Source organism: Populus trichocarpa, chromosome 14 (genome assembly GCF_000002775.5).
Source record: "Populus trichocarpa isolate Nisqually-1 chromosome 14, P.trichocarpa_v4.1, whole genome shotgun sequence".
In the NCBI taxonomy this organism is placed as follows: domain Eukaryota; kingdom Viridiplantae; phylum Streptophyta; class Magnoliopsida; order Malpighiales; family Salicaceae; genus Populus; species Populus trichocarpa.
The window spans coordinates 3,162,104-3,182,037 of NC_037298.2; the positions used below are offsets into that span (position 1 = coordinate 3,162,104).

General features: G+C 35.1%; 1 protein-coding gene across 8 annotated transcripts; it reads left to right on the forward strand.

Annotated features, from left to right (window-relative positions):
• The first annotated feature begins 685 nt into the window (after positions 1–685).
• LOC7486786 (glycine--tRNA ligase, chloroplastic/mitochondrial 2) lies at positions 686–17,909 on the forward strand. 8 transcript variants are annotated; one of them, XM_002320844.4, is made up of 36 exons: positions 689–1,029; positions 1,126–1,176; positions 1,269–1,336; positions 1,624–1,705; positions 1,823–1,886; positions 2,704–2,759; positions 2,875–2,952; positions 3,135–3,209; positions 3,294–3,364; positions 3,661–3,777; positions 3,866–3,967; positions 4,294–4,420; positions 4,603–4,686; positions 4,899–4,985; positions 6,356–6,457; positions 6,821–6,884; positions 8,054–8,109; positions 8,527–8,598; positions 8,742–8,824; positions 9,298–9,346; positions 9,834–9,896; positions 10,041–10,130; positions 10,237–10,323; positions 11,154–11,225; positions 11,304–11,362; positions 11,659–11,752; positions 12,245–12,463; positions 12,673–12,767; positions 13,398–13,488; positions 13,567–13,671; positions 14,409–14,447; positions 15,052–15,141; positions 16,074–16,175; positions 17,008–17,089; positions 17,260–17,345; positions 17,602–17,909. In XM_002320844.4, exons 1-36 carry the CDS (start codon positions 754–756, stop codon positions 17,698–17,700), a joined length of 3,237 nt encoding a protein of 1,078 aa, XP_002320880.3. In that variant the 5' UTR covers positions 689–753; the 3' UTR covers positions 17,701–17,909. The 8 variants fall into 8 exon arrangements, with proteins under 8 accessions (XP_024441298.2, XP_024441297.2, XP_052303076.1 ...); XM_052447116.1 differs by lacking the exon at positions 14,409–14,447 and having other exon boundaries at positions 688–1,029; XM_024585531.2 differs by lacking the exons at positions 689–1,029; positions 1,126–1,176; positions 1,269–1,336; positions 1,624–1,705 and having other exon boundaries at positions 2,704–2,775.
• Positions 17,910–19,934: the final 2,025 nt, after the last annotated feature.

Here is a 19,934-nt window from a genome sequence, read left to right on the forward strand (position 1 = left end):
ACCTTGAATTTCAATTCAGCCTAGAATCATATTTGATCAACTTGGTCTGGGTTTAATCAGGAAAAGCATATGAATCATTAATTCATGTATCATCGAGTTAATTATTTTTTATTAAAATAATATTTTGTTCTTTAAATTTTTTTATCTAATATTGATTCGATTAAATCTAAACATGATTTAGGTAAATTAATCAGGTCACTAGCTAAATTTTAAGTCAACTAAGTTTGAATATATAAATTTATTTTTTTATTCAAATTAAAATCAAATTCATATTATATCTTGAATAATTTCAAACAAGTTTAATAACCATTCTAAGAATTTCTTAATTGCCAGAGCATCTATAACATGCCATGAATGATAAAAGAATTCCTCTAGAATCAATAAAAGAACTACAATGATCTCAAACCACTAGAACATAACTAATCCCTCCACTCTTAGTTTGCTGACCTTTTGCTCATCAACATTGTACTTTAAATACCTTTGCAAAGGAGTCTGCCATTTAACGATCCGCTGGTAAATTTTCACAGAATGATCATTAGAAGGACTTGATTGAACAGTATCTCAAACAATTGGGACCGAAGAGATAAAATTTATAAGCTTGGGATTCAATTAGAATGAATAAATAAAAACTAGGAGCTAAATTGAAGTTTAACGTTTTCATAGGAGAACCATCGCAGATAGCGAAAAGTGGCTAAGCCTCTTTAAAGCCTCAAATCAGAGATTCTGAGCGTAAGAGAGAGTGCGAGCCAAGCCATGGCAACCCTCGCGCTCCCGCTAGTCATATCCGTTTTAAAACCCCAATTCACCCGCCTCTTCCTCTTCCGCTCCCCCGCCACCGTTGTCGGAAGGCCAAACGCTAACCGCTTTTTTCTCAATCGCCACCGCCCCCGCCCCCGCCACTTCACTAAAACCACCGCCTCCGCTATTAGTACCAATTCTTCTATTCAACAGCATTCCTCAACAAACCCTTACAATGAGCCTCAAAACACCTCTGTCCCTACTTTCCAACAAGCAATTCAGCGACTCCAGGTCAAACTTCCAGCCTCCACTGCCCTTTTCTTTTCTGTTTTAAAATTTTAATTTCATTTAAAATTGAGATTTATGTAATTTTGTTTTCTCGAATAGGAATATTGGGCTTCAGTTGGATGTGCAGTGATGCAGTGTAGCAATACAGAGGTAGATTGAATTACACGTTTAGTTTTGTCATTTTTTCTTCAAATTCGTGTCACTTCCTCTTTTTATCGAGGTTTTTGGCTGTGTATTGCTAGGTTGGAGCCGGGACTATGAATCCTCTTACATTCTTAAGAGTTCTTGGTCCTGAACCATGGAATGTGGCGTAAGTATATGATTTTCAATGCGATTTTGTTACTACCATTCAGTGTTTTTATCCTCAAGAACCTTATTTTCGGAGTAGATGACAGTATGACAGTGATTCCGAATGAAAAGAGTGAATGGTTGCCAGGATTTTGGTTCACATTGTGAAATTCTGACTGCCTGCATGGTTTTTAGCTGATGTTTGAATCATGTCGTGATTAGTTAATTTGATATACTGGTATACTGTCAAGATGGGTTTTGAAGGTTTACTATTTACAGTAATTGCTAATTTGGAGTTTTTAATGAAAGGTACGTGGAGCCTAGTATTCGCCCAGATGATAGTCGTTATGGGGAAAACCCAAACAGACTACAGCGTCACACACAGTTTCAGGTTAAGTTGAATTTTACATATCAAATCTTGCAATTTTAAAATACTGATGGAACTTTATTTTGGAATTATGTTTATATGATTGATATCTTCTACTATTGGGTTTCATGTTCATTTCAGGTTATACTAAAACCTGATCCTGGAAATTCACAAGACCTATTTATTCGAAGTCTCTCTGCGTTAGGTGATTTTCTCCTTTTCCATGTGCCATTTCAAATTTGTTAGTCTTTTGCGAGAAGTTTATGTTATTTCTAGAAGTGCATTATTTCTAGAAGTTCATGACTTAGCTGCAATTTATTTCTTTTCTTTTTGTAATTCATTTGAAAATTTGGCAAACTTTTTTGTTTCTTTCCCCCCCATAATTCAAACAAAAAGATAAAAGTAAAAAGAAGAGGAGAAAGGAAGAAAAAGCCTTCAAGTCAGAAAGATTGCATTGTTAAATGAGACTAATCACTAGTAATTTTTCTGTTTCTATACGGGTAGTATGTGCATGTACATGCACGCACTCATGTAAAAATTTCTATGGTTTGAAAGGTAGGAGCCTATCTAGATGGTCTTCCCACATGTCCTGATCATAAGAACAAGAGAAATTTCCACACATTTTTGCTCCTTCCTTCCTTCTTTATTTTAATTAGTGTGTATCTGGTGACTGGTGTATGGTGGAAATTGTTAAATAGCAGGGACCAGGGTGCTTGAGTTCCATGCAGTGTATATCTTACTCAGACTAGAATATAGTTGTGTTGCGCTGCATATGCTTGTTGAAATATAATTATAGTTCTTCATTTTTATACTTAGGTCATTTAATTTTTTTTTTTAAAAAATTATGTCCTGTTTGGTTTGCAGTTACTATTGTTTTTCTCTAAATCATCAGCAAAGTGGGTTGTTTAATAAACATCTTGCTCCAATTTAATGTGTTGATTCACTGCATTCACTTTTAGACAATTTTTCCTGTTTAATTTTGTGATAGAGGCCTGATCTTTTCCTTCCTTTATGCTTGACAGGTGTTGATGTTAATGCACATGATATACGATTTGTGGAGGACAATTGGGAGAGCCCGGTAATTTGATTTGCATGTCAGCAACTCTTGCATTTAACAAAATTGCATAGAACTTTTGGGTATATAATTCATTGCTGAAAAATTATACATTACCAGGATCTAAAAATGCTTGTAGGTACTTGGCGCTTGGGGTTTGGGCTGGGAAATCTGGATGGATGGGATGGAGATCACTCAATTCACCTACTTTCAGCAGGTTCATCTCTGATATTTGCAATGACTAAATATATGATGTTTTCCATTTCATAATTATGGCTTCTAGGCTTTTATTTATTTATTGGTGCTCTTGGATTTTCCTGGAAGGTTGGAGTTGAACTTTCATAGAGTTTTTAATTTATGTGTGTGCTTGGGATTCTCTTTGATTTCCTATTTCTCTAGGCTGGAAGTCTTCAACTGTCGCCCATATCTGTTGAAATCACTTACGGCCTCGAGCGCATCCTCATGTTGCTTCAGGTTAATGTCCTTCCTTCCCTTTTCCTTTTCTGCTTTTGTTTGCTTTAGAACTTTGGCTTAAGTTATTTCACTACTAATTGGCAGGGAGTTGACCATTTTAAGAAAATTCGATATGCTGATGGCATTACATATGGGGAGTTGTTCTTGGAAAATGAGTAAATGAGATTATTATCCCTTTTTTTTCATATCAACTTGAAGTGGATGCTATGCATATAATTTGTGACAAGAATTAGTGTACATTGATCAGTAACTGCTCCCTGTTCCTTTTTTTCATCTCTCTTGTACCTATTTTTACAGGAACATTATGCTCGCTCTTGTAATAACTTTTCAATATTGCTATTTTTGTTGTCAAAATTTCACTTCCATTATTTCAACATCATGTAGCTTGAGCTTTTCTCTTTCAAGTTTCAAATTATTTGCAAATTACCAAAATATTGAAGTTCTGTTTCAGGAAGGAAATGAGTGCGTATTATTTAGAACATGCCAGTGTTCATCATCTTCAAAAGCACTTTGATTTTTTTGAGGAAGAAGCCCGTTCCTTGCTTGCCTCTGGTCTTCCAATCCCTGCGTATGTATAAGAACTTTTTTTCTATTTTATTTACACTGTCTGGATTACTCTGTGGTTTCTTGAAGTTAATGTTTGCTGAACAAGCTAGGTATGATCAGCTACTGAAGACCTCTCATGCTTTCAATATCTTAGATTCTAGAGGTTTTGTCGGGGTAACAGAGCGTGCTCGATATTTTGGTCGAATGCGTAGGTGAGTGTGCCTTTTCTCGCTCATGCTAAATAACTCCCTGAATTATCTAGAACAATTGATTGTTCACATAACAATAAACTGAAGAGGCTTGCCTTCTCTCACTCGTGTCAAATAGCTACCTGGATATCTAGAACAATTGATTGTTCACACAACACTAAACTGAAAAGGCTTACCTTTCCAGTTAAATCAGGGAACTTCAGTTGTCTCTTTTGAATGCATCTGAAAAATGCAGATACACGCTTGAAGAGAACATTTTGCTTGCTATGAAACTGTTTTAAATCAATTCTTCCCATCTTTTGTCTGATTATTTCTTTTTGGTTTAACAGCTTAGCTCGTCAATGTGCTCAACTTTGGTTAAAGACCAGGGAATCCCTTGGACATCCTCTGGGTACTGTTTCTGAACCTGCTCAACTTGTATCTGCTAAAGAGCTTTTGGAGGCAGCTGTCAAAAAGGTTGGTCTGCTATAAGTCAGTTGAATTTTGTTCATTCTTTAACATGACAGCTTTTCCCCCTACTTCATAAATTTTTGATATGTAACAATCTCTGTGTCTAGAGAACTCATATATGTCCTTTTCAACCATTGTTGACAGTAACACTTGATACTTGAATTTTTTTATCTAACTTCTTACAACAGGTGCATGATGAGCAAAGGTTTTTTGTTCTTGAAATTGGTACTGAAGAGATGCCTCCTCAAGATGTAGTTCATGCAGGGCAGCAAGTAATTTCATTTCATTTCAGCTTTAGATCTTGTCATTTGTAGCTATCTTTTTCTGACCAGTACTCGTCTATTTTTTCCCTTCGAATTGCTGAAAAAATTTGTTCGCTATTTTAACTTCTGCAATGTCTATTTCCTACATGTCTCTTCTATATTCCTGTAGTTATGTTTTAGTCTAATAGCTGTTCACTGACTGTCCTTGCTGATCTTTTCAGCTCAAAGATTTAGTGTTGCAATTGCTAGAGAAACAACGATTGAGTCATGGCAAAGTTGAAGCTTTTGGTACTCCTCGCCGACTAGTGGTATAGCTATTAATATTTACCTTGCTTGACATCTTTTTTACTATCTTTTGTTTAAACAATGGTACAGATAATAAGAGTTTTTCACTAGTCTTCTCACTAAATTATGTAGTAGCCTGTGAGTGAAGGACAAAACACCATATTAATCTCAATGATAAAATCATGTTTCCCTTTGATTTAGAAAATATCATCAACACAAAAATGATATGCCATTCTAGCAAGAGAATTAGTAAAAACTCTCAATATCTCTAGAATTGCTCTTTTTATTTAGAAGCATGTTTTTACTCTTCCACCCTATATGGCAATGCTGGTGATGGCTCTTTTTGTCCACGTACATTTTCTTGCTGCCTTTGTTTGTTATTTTTGGTGCTATAGAAGTGTAAAGTAAAGTTGATTCTTATGCCTACAGCAATCTCAAAGATGATTAAATTATTTGCATACAGGGAAATCCTTCATTAATGATGAGCATATCTTTTAATTAATTTTTGTTTGTAATTTGTACATCTTACAGTTGCAACTTTTATGACCCTGTAGTTCTGTTTTCTGATCTGGTATATGCATGTATCTTTCTTAACAACCATTCACATTTCTATTTTGTAATATGTGAACGTTTGTTACTTTCTCATATTTTTCATGCAAGGTATTTGTGGAAAAAAACCAACAATTACCAATTCTTCCATCCGTGGCTAGCTTTACTTTTGAATTAGCTTTCTTAAGTGGAATGTAAATATATTGCATCACACTTGTCATCAATGCCTTCAATTCCTGAACCACCTAGATCCATGTTTAGTTCACTCCAGTCCAATTCTAAAAGCTTGTCAATGAGCTTGAATAAAAGTAGGTATGCTGTTCATGCACAGCCATACTCTATCACCTGGAATGCAACCTAAACCGTGTAGAAATAGAGGACGATGAGAGATAAATACTTGATATTAATCAAGTTGGTAACAATATGCTGCTAGCATTAAGAACAGTTGCCAAGGACTTTTGCACACTCTCTTACTATTTGTGTTGGGATCCATATACTTGTTTCTCAATCATAAACTGACTGTTTCTTCATTACTATGTTTATTATGAAGCCTATCAGTTCTCATATAACACCCATTACCTTCATGTAAAATTTAGCAAAAAATATTTGATATTTTTATTCTATTTTATCACACAGACTAATGTACCACATTATAAGTTTTCATCTTTTCCGATCAGAGTGTCATATGCACACACACAAAAATTTCTGTGAAGAATAGTGTTTTCAGTTTCATAATCTTATGCCAATATGTTGACTTAATATTTTACTTAAAGCACTGAGGATTTGTTTTGATATTGTCAAAATGTTAATATTTATGCCCCTAATAATTTTCTTGTAATCACAGGTTTGTGTTGAGAGTCTTTCCACTAAGCAAGCTGAGATTGAGCTTGAGGTTCGAGGACCTCCTGTTTCAAAGGCCTTTGATCAAGAAGGAAATCCTACAAAGGTTTTGCTTGATCTATAATTTTTCCCCTTTATATTTTTAAGCTCAAACTTATCCTTTATCCTCATACTCTGTCCTCTTTGGTTTGTATTGGTAAATTTATTACATGGTGAAAATAGAATATGCTAGTGTTGGAGTATTTGTCCTTTATCCTTTTTTACTATATTTTTTAATTACTATTTTTTTTATTCTCCACCATGGTTGTGTATTTCCTTACTATGATCTGGCAAAGTCATAGACATAATTAATCTATCTTCCACATCTTTCAAAACCATAAAGGAAAAACACATGAAATTGATTTCTTCCTCACTTAGTCATGTATTCAGTATGACATGGTATCATATTTAGTTTGCTGTTTCATGTCAGGCTGCTGAGGGTTTTTGTCGTAGATACAACATATCATTGGACTCATTGTTTAGAAAGGTTGATGGTGAGTCAGTTTGGATGCATGGATGAATACCAGGGTTTGCTCTGTTTATTTTCTGCAGATTTGCTTTGTCTTCTTCATGTAATGGTGCTATCTATTGATATTCTAAAGTCTTTAAACTTCCATTTTGCTTAATGTCTTTGAACTTTTAGGAGTTGTTTGTACCATGTTATATTGGAAACAGTTCAATCATGTTCTCTTCTTTTATTTTATAATTATTTTTTTGATAGCCAACCTTTTCAATCTCCTAATCTCACTTGGTTGCCTTGAAGATTTAAAAATGTTGGATACCAATCACTGAATCATTCTCAGTATCCTCTTAGTAAGTTCTAGCTGGTCTTTTTGCACCTTAACTAGCTTGATGTTCTTTTCCATCCACATAGATACATGCAGAAAGCAGCCACTGGAAATCCAATGTTAAATTATATCTTTTGTTGCTTGAGCTGGCAATGAAAACCTTGTGGAGATAACCTGACCTTGTTTGGTGCTAGTCCTATCTGGTCCAATCTCATACATTAAGGTATACCCAGGTTTCATATGCAATAATTCCAATTTGTGAGTAAAACCAATCTTGCAAAATCTGAATACATACCCTTTGCCAGTAAGAGCATTTCTCAACAAATATTCAGAATTCATTATATTCGAATAATTTCAGGTAGGCAGCCCAAAACCTGTATCTACTAGGATGGGTAGGATAGGTGTCACTTGTAAGTTTGCTTTGTACAATGAAATTCTTATGCTTGTAACAAGGCTAATCCTATCCAATTCAGGTCTCCAAGGTTTGAAAGCAACCTGTGGCTTAGAGTTGGTAGGCTTATTTCATCCCTGTTTAAGTGAGACTCTCAAGTCTGATCTAGTCAGTGGATTGGCTTCCAGATGTTTTTCAATTGCTGTCCTTGGTGTCACCTTAGTTCCCCTTTAATCAAGGTCTCTTTAATCACACTTCTCTCAGAACAGGCTGCCTCCCAATAAAAGAGGCAGTGGTAAGAGCTATCTTGCTGCTGCCTAAAGGCAAAGGAATATGCTGCTGTTCATAGGCCTGCTCACTCAGCAAGCTTCTGAATTTAGTTTATGCGTTGAACTTGATTTATTTTTCTAATTAATTATTGTTGTTGTTTCTGGTACTATCTACTATTGATAATGTTACTTATTGTTTTTCTTTTCAAGTGCAGGCAAAACGGAGTATGTACATGCCCATGTAAGGGAGACTGCACGATTTGCTTTGGAGGTTGTAATTTTGATCTCTCTTTTGCTAGTTGTTCTGATGATTGTAGTGTCTGCCTTTTTGAGTCGTGATCCTCTTAAGTAGAGAATGGGATGCTAGCAAGTTTAGAGGATTTGATATCCTTTTAATTCTGTATGAGGTTATTTTGTTTGTTATCTTCTTTCCTGACTTGTCCCATAGACAATAAATGCTGATGCTATCCATAATGGATGGGGTATTCAAATTGTAGCGGTGTACAGAAAAACTCAAAGAAAAAAGAGAACAGATGATGTTTGAGGGTTAGGCTGCAATAGTACCAGATTCATGAATAGCTATTCTATGTTATTACAATGCTTCTTTCTTAGAACCTGCTGTAGTTCATTAGTGATGATCTTTTCTTTTTAAATATCTAGACCAGTTTTATGTTGTATTGCATATCAGATTTTATCTGAAGATTTGCCCAGTACCATCAGTAAAATATCATTCCCAAAGTCAATGCGCTGGAACTCTCAGGTATGTGAACGGTCACTTTTCTATTCACTACACCTGTCTCTTTCATTAGGGAATGGCCTAGTCGAAATAAAGCCGGAGTATCTGGAACAGGTTTATCCTTTGATTTATAATCATTACTTGTTTTCATGCTATGTCGGATCTAGGTCATGTTCAGCAGACCAATTCGTTGGATTATGGCCTTGCATGGAGATGTGGTTGTTCCATTTGCATTTGCTGGAGTTTTGAGGTATTTACAATTACATATGTTCATGCCTACCCCCCCCCCCTCCCCCCCTCCCCCCCCCCTCTCTGGCTTGTCAAATTGTATTGGCTTTGCCCTTGGTTGGAATAATATATGCAAAAAGCAGAGTTGTTGGCTATTGCCTCTATTCAGAAGAGAAATTATTGGGTACTCCTGGTGCATTCTCCCTCCTTGACATTCATGTGGGCTCCATTATGGTAACTACCTTTGACCCCTCACATGATTTGAGCGCTACATTGGGAGTATTCGATGATCACTCCTTCCAAGGGCCAGCTTTTTTTTTAATTAAATTTTACATGGGAACTTTGTGGGTACAAATGTACAATACCTTGGTAGCTTTGTTGTTTGTTGAAGTCTCACATTTGCCAATTCTCTGCCCTTTGTTTTGTTTAGAATTCTATCCTGCTATTTTATATGCAGTGTACTGTTTCTTAAAGTTTTTATGTTTGTTGGTGCAGTGGGAACCTATCTTATGGCCTTCGTAATACCCCCTCAGCTACTGTTCAGGTATGTGTAAAACTGACATGTTTTAATTTCAATGAACTTCCTCTGCCTTGTGAACAGATACTAAGTTGTGATTTTTTTTTAATCGGCATAGCTCATTAAGCACTGTGACTATGTTGTAGAAGTACAGTAATGGTATTAAGGGGTGCTATGATATGTAATATAACAATAGTTCATCACCAAAGCAGTTTTTCCTGGCATTCGGAGGCACATTGGGGAGGTTTTTCAACTTTCTTTTGCTTTATGTCATTGGTGTCGATTAAAAGCTCATCTATAGGCACTAATGAACTAGCCAGTCATTGCACGAACAAAAAAAGGCAGCAGTGCGGAAATCCCTGTTCTGGGCTAATTGGCTTTCAGTTTTGGAACTTGTTTATTTTTGGAAGATTTTGTGTTGCTTTTGTCAGCTGTCTTGCATGTACATCATACGTCCATTCATTATCTTTTGTATACTGGTGTGTACTTTTATTAATCCTGCTAAACTTCACAGGTTGAAAGTGCAGAATCTTATGAAGGTGTAATGCAAAATGCTGGAATTAATATTGAAATTGAGGTATCACAGAATAATTTTGCCATAAAATCTACTTCGCTTTATTTTGAAAGTCTTTTTACTAAACAACTTTTCTTCTTTTGTGTGAGAAGTGGGTTTAAACTATATATACTTCGAACTACACTAAACAGATGCGTTCATCTACAGGGTCGAAAACGAAGCATCTTGGAGCAATCTAATGAATTAGCAAAAAGTGTCAAAGGACGCATCCTTATTCAGGAAAGCTTACTTAATGAGGTACTCTCTCTCTCTCTCTCTCTCCAAATATGCTGAAGGATATTCTATTAAGAAAAAGTTCAAGGATGATCGTGAGTATAAACTATCCCTCTGTATGATGTTTTAGGTTGTCAATCTTGTTGAGGCACCAGTTCCTGTGCTTGGGAAGTTTAAAGAGTCCTTCTTGGAACTTCCAGAAGATCTTTTAACAATGGTAAGTTTTTTTTTACTTTTTAAGGCTTGTTTAAAATTGGCACCTGACAATGTCTTTTTATTTAATTGCATTTGATAAATGAAATTTGATGTTTGTTTGCTGCATTCATGACATGTATTGAAAAGCTGAAAACTGAAGAGCATTGAAATCACATAATGCCCGCCAACTAGTAATTGATCATTTAGAAGCTTCAAATTGGTTCTCCTACATGTCATGCAATATTGATTCTAACTTTTGCATTTGAATGGTTGCCAAGTAAACTATTTCAAGTCACTATAAAAATTAATCTTTTGACTGGTTGTGTTGTAGCTAAATTTATGATGAATTAAGGTGTTGGAGACATAACTTGGGGGTTAAGATGCATCATGCTGAATACAAATTAAGGTCTGATGTCAATGATTTGATAGTGCTTTTATCCCAAACCAGCGATGAAAAATAAAGCAGGCCTGCTGTCATGGAAACTAGCTTTGTAATAGCATTCCTACCTGTATCAGTCAGATAAAGTTTGGCCACATTGGCCAAGTGCAATAGCTTGGTTGTTTCTTCTTGGACGGATCATCAAGGTTCCACCAAATGCAAGTTTTCACTTGAAATATAGGCAAAAGGGGTTTTGAATTTTGGAAGAGATGTATCATGTATGTTGTTTTATTCAATATATTGACTGTTGCTGAGGCTGGATTCTGTTAATCTTCTATACCCAGTTGCTCTGTTCACCAATATAAAATGGAATAAGTATTAACCCAGTAGACGTATGGCATAAGTGATGCACAGATGCTCCAAACTCATTTATTTTTCACTAGTTTAGTGACTACAGCATACCATTTATGCAGGTCATGCAAAAACACCAGAAGTATTTCGCCATAACTGATGATAGTGGAAGGCTGCTGCCATTTTTTATTGCTGTAAGACACGCTTACCAGTTACACGTCCTTTTTTAACTTGATGCTTCAGATTCATCAGATGACACAGTTTTTTTTAAGGTGGCAAATGGAGCAATCAATGAAACCGTGGTAAAGAAAGGGAATGAAGCTGTGCTTAGGTAGGGATTGCTCTATAGTAGTTCTAGTCATTTGTCCTCACAAGAGGAAGAGGAGCATCCTAATGGATTTTTAACAGTCCCCTAAATTGCCTTGGCTAAATATTTTTTTTTATGCTGCTTAAATGTTTTTAGCATTTAATCAATATGTGAAGTTATATATGATTTCAAATAACCAGTTATATTTACTTTCCTGTCTGTAATTACCGCCAGCAAAAATATTTGCAAGCATTTCTTATCCTGTTTACTTTTTTCTCTTATTATTCTTGAAACATGAACCACACATTTCTTACACGCAGAGCTCGCTATGAAGATGCAAAATTTTTCTATGAGATGGATACACGCAAGAAGTTCTCCGAGTTCCGAAATCAACTAGATGGGATTCTTTTTCATGTAAGTTATTTTCTATTGCAATTATCCAAAGGGAAGAAGTTATTGATGGTGGTTAAGGATCAGGAACTACTTAAAATTCTGAAGCTCAGGTTGCTAACATCAATCTGAAAAGGTGTGTTTTAATATTATAAACAAATAACAAAACAGTTTCTTACTGGATCAAAGACCTAATGGCAAATAGAAGAGTAAATTATAATAAGTCTCTGTATCTGATTAACACTTTTTGTTAGTTTTAATCTCTTTATATTAAAGCCATTAATGGATTTAGGTGTAGCATAAGGTTTTGAGACTTGTAGCTTGACCATAAGGATATAAAAACTAACAGAACCATTAATGGGTAACAGTCAACAAAGTTCAAGGGACTAAGTTAAAGGTTTTGAAAAAGGAGCACTGAGTTACAGTTGCATTGATAACATAGGGACTAAAGCCAATTACTCCAAACATAAAACATTTCAAACCACCCCAATACTAACAGTGTAAGTTCAAATGCAGGAAAAGTTAGGAACAATGCTTGACAAGATGATGCGCGTTGAAAACATGATCACCAAACTAACTGTGGAGTTGGGAGTTAACGAAGATGTGATTCAGGTTGTCCAGGATGCGGCATCGCTTGCTATGTCAGATCTTGCTACTGCTGTTGTGACAGAATTCACTGCCCTTTCAGGAATAATGGCACGCCATTATGCTCTTAGGGAAGGCTATTCAGCACAGGTCATTGAATTCACTTTAAATTGATGTACAAATCCCTTTTTTCTTTGCCACTTCATGAAGTTGCTTATGAAGTAATTTCTTTTCTTGATCCGGATCCATGTTGAAAAAACTCCTACCTCAATGTGCAGTGCTGAATTCTAATTTCTGCTGTCTTCTTTTTTGAAGCTTCACTATGCTTCTTTCTTTATATTGTGTTTTGATTGTTGCAGATTGCTGAGGCCTTGCTAGAAATTACACTTCCTCGATTTTCTGGAGATATGGTTCCAAAAACTGATGCAGGGATAGTTTTGGCAATTGCTGACAGGTGAATTTAAAGTCATAAGTCAACTTCAACTTCAACCTTTATCTCTTTTGGTTGAAAGTAACTTGTTGTGATATAAGGCTCCCATGTGTTGCTGGAATAATGTTTGTGCTTATAGATTCTGAAAAGTAGAAAAATTATCATCAATGAACAGTGGTTTCATGATGTCTTTTTCTCCCCCAGAATGGTAATTGATTAGTGAACAAACAGGAGGAGATGATGCACTCACTTAACTTTTCCAAAGGAAAATATACACTAGGTAACTAGTAAATTTCTAAGCAAAGGTTACTTGAGGACAACACTGAATAATTTCCAAGCAAATCCTACCTTACTAAGATTCAATGAAGAAACAACACTGAATTGATGAAAAGCTCATTCCTATCCATGTCACGGTAACATTTGAATAGCTTCTTCAGAAAGTGCTACTTGTATGATTATTGCCAATAGCTAAGAACTGAGGTATTATTGTCCCTAATGCCCAACACCTTGTGCCAAGGCAAGAACATGAATGAATGTACATATTTAAACACTCATGGATTTGTCTGTACGAAGACATTGTTAGTCTTGACACACTCGCTATCATGAATTACAATACTTGGTTTGCATGCTATTGATGTGAAAGTTATTTTGCAGATTGGACAGCCTTGTTGGCTTATTTGCTGCTGGTTGTCAACCTAGTTCCGCTAATGACCCATTTGGCTTGCGAAGAATCTCTTATGCTCTAGTAAGTTAATATGATTATTTTGAAGGGCTTTAAGGTAAGTTAGTTTAATTAACTCAGTGCTGCATTTGTTTGTTTTAGGTCCAAATATTGGTGGATAATGATAAAAATTTGGATTTGGTTCGTGCTTTAAGACTTGCTGCTGACGTGCAACCCATCAAAGCAGATGTCTCAATGATTAATGATGTAAGAACAAGTTCTGAAATTCTTGCAAGAATGCCCCCCCTCCTTGTTCATCTCGCTGAAAATGTCATCTATAGTAAGGGACATGGTTTTTTTAAAAGGAAAAAACTCAAATGCATCATTGAATTGTTGCAATGAACCTGAAAATTCATCACAATGTGCAGGACAGCACTTCTAAAAAAATCCAGATTATCAGGTCACTAGCCAACCTCCATTCCCTGCACCAGCTCTCAAGATCACCTTTAGCAGGAAAGATCTTTTATTTCCCTTCTCATTGACATCAGTTTACTCCAAACAATGAGAGAGAAGCAAATCTCTCTTTCTACTGAACTATGAGGAAGTCTTCCTTGAACTAATTCTCATCTCAGAATATGACCAAACAATAAAGAAACTCTGGTAGGAACTTTAGCTTGTGCCATTTTCCTTGCAACGTGCCTCTCAAGTCACTTCATAAACTTATACAAGGATTTGACCTTAGACTTTCTAATATAGCTGGTCTCCAACATACATAACATGATCCGCCCTCTGGATCATCACCTTGCAGAAGTTATAGCAATCCATAATCCGTGTGTCTTGTTATTCACGTGAAACCATTCACTTTTGTCTTATTACTCGAGTTCATCCAATTAACCATCTGATTGGTATGTTACCCTATATTTTTAGGTGGCTTCAGCATTGCTTATTATTTGTTTAGAGTCAGTACAGGCATGACAACGTGGGGTTTTGAATATTTATTGTAGGTACATCTATTTGTTACTCGAAGATTGGAGCAATTCCTGGTACGTACGCATTTGACACCACCAAGTTAACATGATTAATCAGCTAGATAACCCTAAAATATCAAAATAACTGATTCCACAAATTATAAGAAAGATGTTAGGACATGTAAGTTCTTCTCTGCCTGTTACAAAACTTTTGGATGATTTATGTATAGCTTAAGATCTTTTTTTGGCGCTTTTCTTTTTTCTTTTTAACTGATATGAAGACATGAGGCTGTTCAGTGAAATGAGGGTGGGGTTGTATTCCTTTTTATTTATCGGCTGCCTGAGAACACGGGAATGCATGTTAATTCAACCAATGAGAAGATAAGCAGGAAAATAAAGTCAAACTGCAGAAGGAAAAGAAGTCAAAGTGAAGATGGAACCATTGACTGCCTTGCATTAGTGTCTTAGGATTGTACAATTGAAGAGGGCATACTAATGTCTTTCTAACCTCAACCTTCTACCTGTTGCTAAAATTGGTGGGCAAACTTGCCTCGAGCACAATGATTACATCTTGCCAATCTTGGTCTAGACTTTAAATTCCCAGTATAACAATATCTTGTAAGAGTTTAGTATTCCAGAGATTGATATGAGAATTTATTCCTGCTCATTATGGTTACAGGTTGACAAGGGAATAAGGCCAGAAATTGTTCGTTCTGTTCTTGCAGAACGTGCAAGTTCCCCTTGTCTGGCAGCGAAGACAGCATATAAAGTAAGTGGTTTTGCTTGATATTATTTCGAGTGTTTTTTCTTAATACTTTTAAGGTTTTTATTTATGGATCATTGCTATCTCTACAAAATCAGCATAACTCGATGCATTCTGAAGGCAAAATTAGGGCATTGTGTTTTTTAAGTGTTAGGACCTCAAGCTTATACCACCAAACACTACTAGAGCCATGATCAATTCTATTGCCAAAAGAGAAGGAATAGATAATATGAAGATGCTTTGTGGCTTGCAAAACGCCTATGATCTCTTATGTATTAACTTCTTGTTTCCTTGCTGCTAAGGCTGCTCCACATCCTATGTATGATGTGAAACATATATGTAAGATTTTGTAAACTATAGTAGTTGATTTGTTTTTTCTTATAAAATACTCCCTGGCCCCCGAAAAAATGCTCCAGTTCGAGGTTTTATTTTGCCTCTAATATCTGTCCAAGTAAGAAAGTCAACTAACACCTTAGAATTTGTCTGCTCTTGCCACATAAATGACATTGAAGTTGTGGTAATACTGGATTTCAAGCATAAAATGTGGATTATGTTTTAAAGCTTTGCCTGAAACAATTGTGTATACTAAAAAATGGACTCTTGATTTAGTGCAAAGGGAGCAATGAATAGGTAAATGATGATATTTTACAACAACGTTCTCAAATTTGAAATTGTTCGACATGCATCTGTTATCCCAAAAATCTTGGATCTGAAGAGTTTGTTGGGCTAGAATTCATTGTCATGTACTTCTGTATGCGTGTTTTTTTTTTAGAGGGCAGAAGTTACTAAGAAAGCACTTCTTGGTGAACATGACTCCATTTCATTTCCTAACTTAATGAGCATGAAACAAAGAAACTAAAAGGATGATCTTATTTATCATCCTTCTAATTTTCTTGAATGCTTTATCAATTTTGAATGTGACTTAAAATTTGTTTCAGATGGAGGCTTTGTCAAGAGAAAATCTTTTCCCTAAGGTAGTTGAAGCATATTCTCGTCCAACAAGAATTGTCCGTGGCAAGGATGTGGACACTGATATGAAGGTACTATTTCTCAGATGAAAGAACGATGTGTTATTAATTTAATTAATTGAAGGTAGAAGATGAAGTTAGAGAACACCACATCCTTTTATAAGCAAGTGAGAGTAAAAAGGGTAACAAAATCAAATAACAGTGCACTCTAATCCTGTTAAATATTAGCAAGGGAGTTACCTCTTGCTGCAATTCACCTACCTCTGGCTCTAATGATAGAATGCACTACACAAGGAAGCACCAACACGTGGATTGAGGATGGAGAATCCAGGCACCCATCACCATCCAACACCACCCAAGATAAGGCACCACCAACTACCACATCACCAAGCTAGCAAAACCACCACTTGCATATTCAAGCAAAACTTATGCAATGCCCTCTTATTTTAAGCCATGGTCCCTTTTGTGATAATACTAAAATATGCACATCTAGTTCACATTATACCTCAATAATGGCATCTCGGGGAGCGAAATTTTGTCAATCATCTGCATCCTCTGATCCTCTACCATTTTGAGCCTTCAAAACCCCTACGAGGTGCCCCCTGTCCTCCTTAAAGTCATCTCCCAAGATATTTGACAATAAAGCATTACCTCCTTTGACATGGACTCCTCTATCAGTGTTAGTATCTTCACATGTCTCCGGGCTTCTTCCATCTTTGAAGATCAGATAGCATTCCACGTACCACTGTATTTAACCATTAGTATCTTCTCATGTCTCTGTGGTTGTCTCTAAGATGGTGCAACTTCGAAACATAGTTTTTTGTATTTCTATGTTCTATATATTTTATTGAGCACCAGTCTATGCTAGAAAATCTCCTTTTAATGGTATGAAATTGTTTATTAGGTGGATGAGGCTGCGTTTGAAACAGATGAAGAGAGAGCTTTATGGAGCACTTTCACGTCCACTAAAAGCAAAATTTATCCTGGTACATGATCTTGCTTCATAAAATGATCACTCTCATGGAATTGAGATCGCTTTTTCCCATGGGACATGCTTCCTTTTGGGTTTGAAATATTTTGCAATTTGCAATGATTTGTATTAGTGAACTATGGCATTTATTAAACTGACCTTGAGATAAACACATCCATCTTACAGGCATTGAGATTGATGAGTTTGTTGAGATATCCTCAGAGCTACTACAGCCGCTTGAGGATTTCTTCAATAATGTTTTTGTCATGGTGGTATGTTTTCTACAGGACTCAATTATTTTTATCATTAATGTCTATATTCGTTGTTGGAAATTACATTTGAGATTTTTATCATTAATCTCCATGCTCTCGTCCTGCCTGACCTTAAGCCATAGTGTTAGTCTACCCATGAAATGTGCAGATTATCCATGCTTTAATTGCTTTGCAAATTACTTTTTATACCAACTCGCTTATAATTGCTATTAATGGAATCCCAATATTGTGTAACATGACTTTTGCCTGCACGCAGGAAGATGAAAGAATCAGGAAGAACAGGCTTGCTCTGCTAAATAAAATTGCAGACCTGCCTAGAGGCATAGCAGATCTTTCAGTTTTACCAGGATTTTAGAATTTGCCAACAATTCATTTTGCGATCATGAGGAGAAAAGGAAAAGGTGAGATGAGAAGAAAAGATGATTTGGAGTAGATAATGTTTTTGGGATCGGCGTGTGCATAAAACCTCATTATATCGAGGCATGTAAAAATTTTGATACGTTTTTGCTGGTGGCAATGGTTTAAATTATTTTAATATAATAATATATGAGAAATAATTATTCATCCTGGTTGATTTATATGCTCATGATATTAAGCATATGAACACGATACATGGTGCCACTGAATGTATCCGTTTGAGTCGGCAGTTGTTTAAATCGTCAGCGATTCAACTTCACAATTTCCAAATTGAACCCCTTATGAAGTCTCTGCGTTTGATCCCAATTAGTTTGGGATTGAAACTAGATTTAGTTGAGTATCAAGTTTGATGTTTTGCAAATTGTTCTCTCAAGATCATAGCTCGTGCATTTAAATTTAAGCTTCGGTAAGAATTGCTAGAGCTCAAAAGAGCTTGTGTAGTATGTGACCTGAAAAATTGAAAATGCAGTGCAAGGCTCGCTGTTCTAACCAGAGAAATGCGATGAATTTCATTATGGACAGTAGAATTTAATAAATCTAAGAAAATTTCTAGGTTAAGCAAGTGAAACAACCCATTCGAATAATGAGGTCTTGTCAGTCAATCGAATAATAACCTCTTAATTTCCATGAGCCCTAGAAATTTACAGATGGCCAGTTCAATTCTAGATTAAACGACAACCCGCTGTTTGCTTGTGCTTTAATATCGTTTTTTTACTTACCTGAACAGATCGTTTAGTTTTGCACTAGCCCATTGCCGCCGCGGGTTTGCAGCAATATTTAAAAAAAAATAAAAATAAAATTATACTTTGCTAATGTGCCTTCTGGACAAAAAAATAATAATAATAAATTGAGAGTCAACAGCATATTAAAATGATATTTTAATTTAATATTGAGATAAAATATATTAGTTTTATATAGATTAATTCATATTGATTTGCGAAATTCATATGGATAATTTAAAAAAAAAAGTTGGAAAGTTAATTCCCTAATTAATTCAGTGTTGAAAATCTAAATTAGTAAAAAAAACACTTAATTAAAAAAACACTTGAGTGAAATCGATTCAACTAACCAAACTTGCGATACAAGTCTACACATCATTGAATTTAATAAAAAACAATTCTAAGAGATTATTTTTTATTTAATTATACAACAATAAAGCATATGTGATTAATTTTTTTCAGGCAATATTAATACTTAAAATAACTATTATAAGACTCTCTTAAATGAATAAAACTAGTTAACATAATTTTCAAATATTTTAGTGTTGGAATAGGTGTTAATGAAGAATTCTCCTTGATACATGGAAATTCAATGACTTTCTTTCTCTCAAAGAAATTAAGGATTGATAAAATGAAGTTTTATACTAAAATTAAATTTTCAACAAATAAAAAAACTGATAATCTCTTAACTAAAAAGAAAAGGAATTAAAATGAACTTTTTCGAATAAATTTCAAAATTATCATTTATTTTACTCGTTTTATTATACTTTAATGACATGCCTTTCAATTTAACCATTTCTTTTTTTAAAAAGAGCAAGTAGATATTAAATTTTGCACAAAAGGGGTGCTATTATGACAAAAAAAAGTTCAATGACCTAACTAATTTTTTTAAAAAAAATAATGTTCAAATCCAAATCCATAGTGATACATTAGAATACACAGTAAGTACAAAGTATTAAAAAAAAAAAAAACACCTTAGGACTTATTATTTTTATAATATTCTGCTTTCGGGTTACATTCCACTTGGTAAGAGCATGTCTTTTTTAACTACAATTGATTTTTAACAATTTCGTTATTTTTCGACCAAATTATCCATAACCTAGTTTAGTAGTCCTAGATACAAGATCTAGCCTAAAGAATCAATTCAGAACTTGATCCGAACCGGATTAATAAAAAAAATCAGTGTTTTTTTCATAGTTTGTTTATTGTTTTTTTTTCAAAAAACCTGAAAAGATTTTTTTTTTTTTTTAAATCAAAACTCAGAGTAACTCACTGATTTGGTAGTCAATCTGGTAATGGCTTTGTACCGAATCATGCCAGTCAGGTCATATAAACCACATCCAAACCTACGATAATGATTATCATGGAAGGCAAACAGCCAAATAAAAAAGCTGAAGAAGTATAAAAAAGGACGTGGTAATTATTTATTACATTAACTGTAAGCGAAACCTGA

What these genes read in the sequence shown, in the direction of transcription:
- LOC7486786 (XM_002320844.4), top strand. Translation starts at nt 754, where the DNA reads ATGGCAACCCTCGCGCTCCCGCTAGTCATATCCGTTTTAAAACCCCAA. An exon ending in AAGCAATTCAGCGACTCCAG is followed by an intron (nt 1,030 to 1,125) that starts GTCAAACTTCCA and finishes TTTCTCGAATAG; the next exon opens with GAATATTGGGCTTCAGTTGG. An exon ending in TAGTTCATGCAGGGCAGCAA is followed by an intron (nt 4,687 to 4,898) that starts GTAATTTCATTT and finishes TGATCTTTTCAG; the next exon opens with CTCAAAGATTTAGTGTTGCA.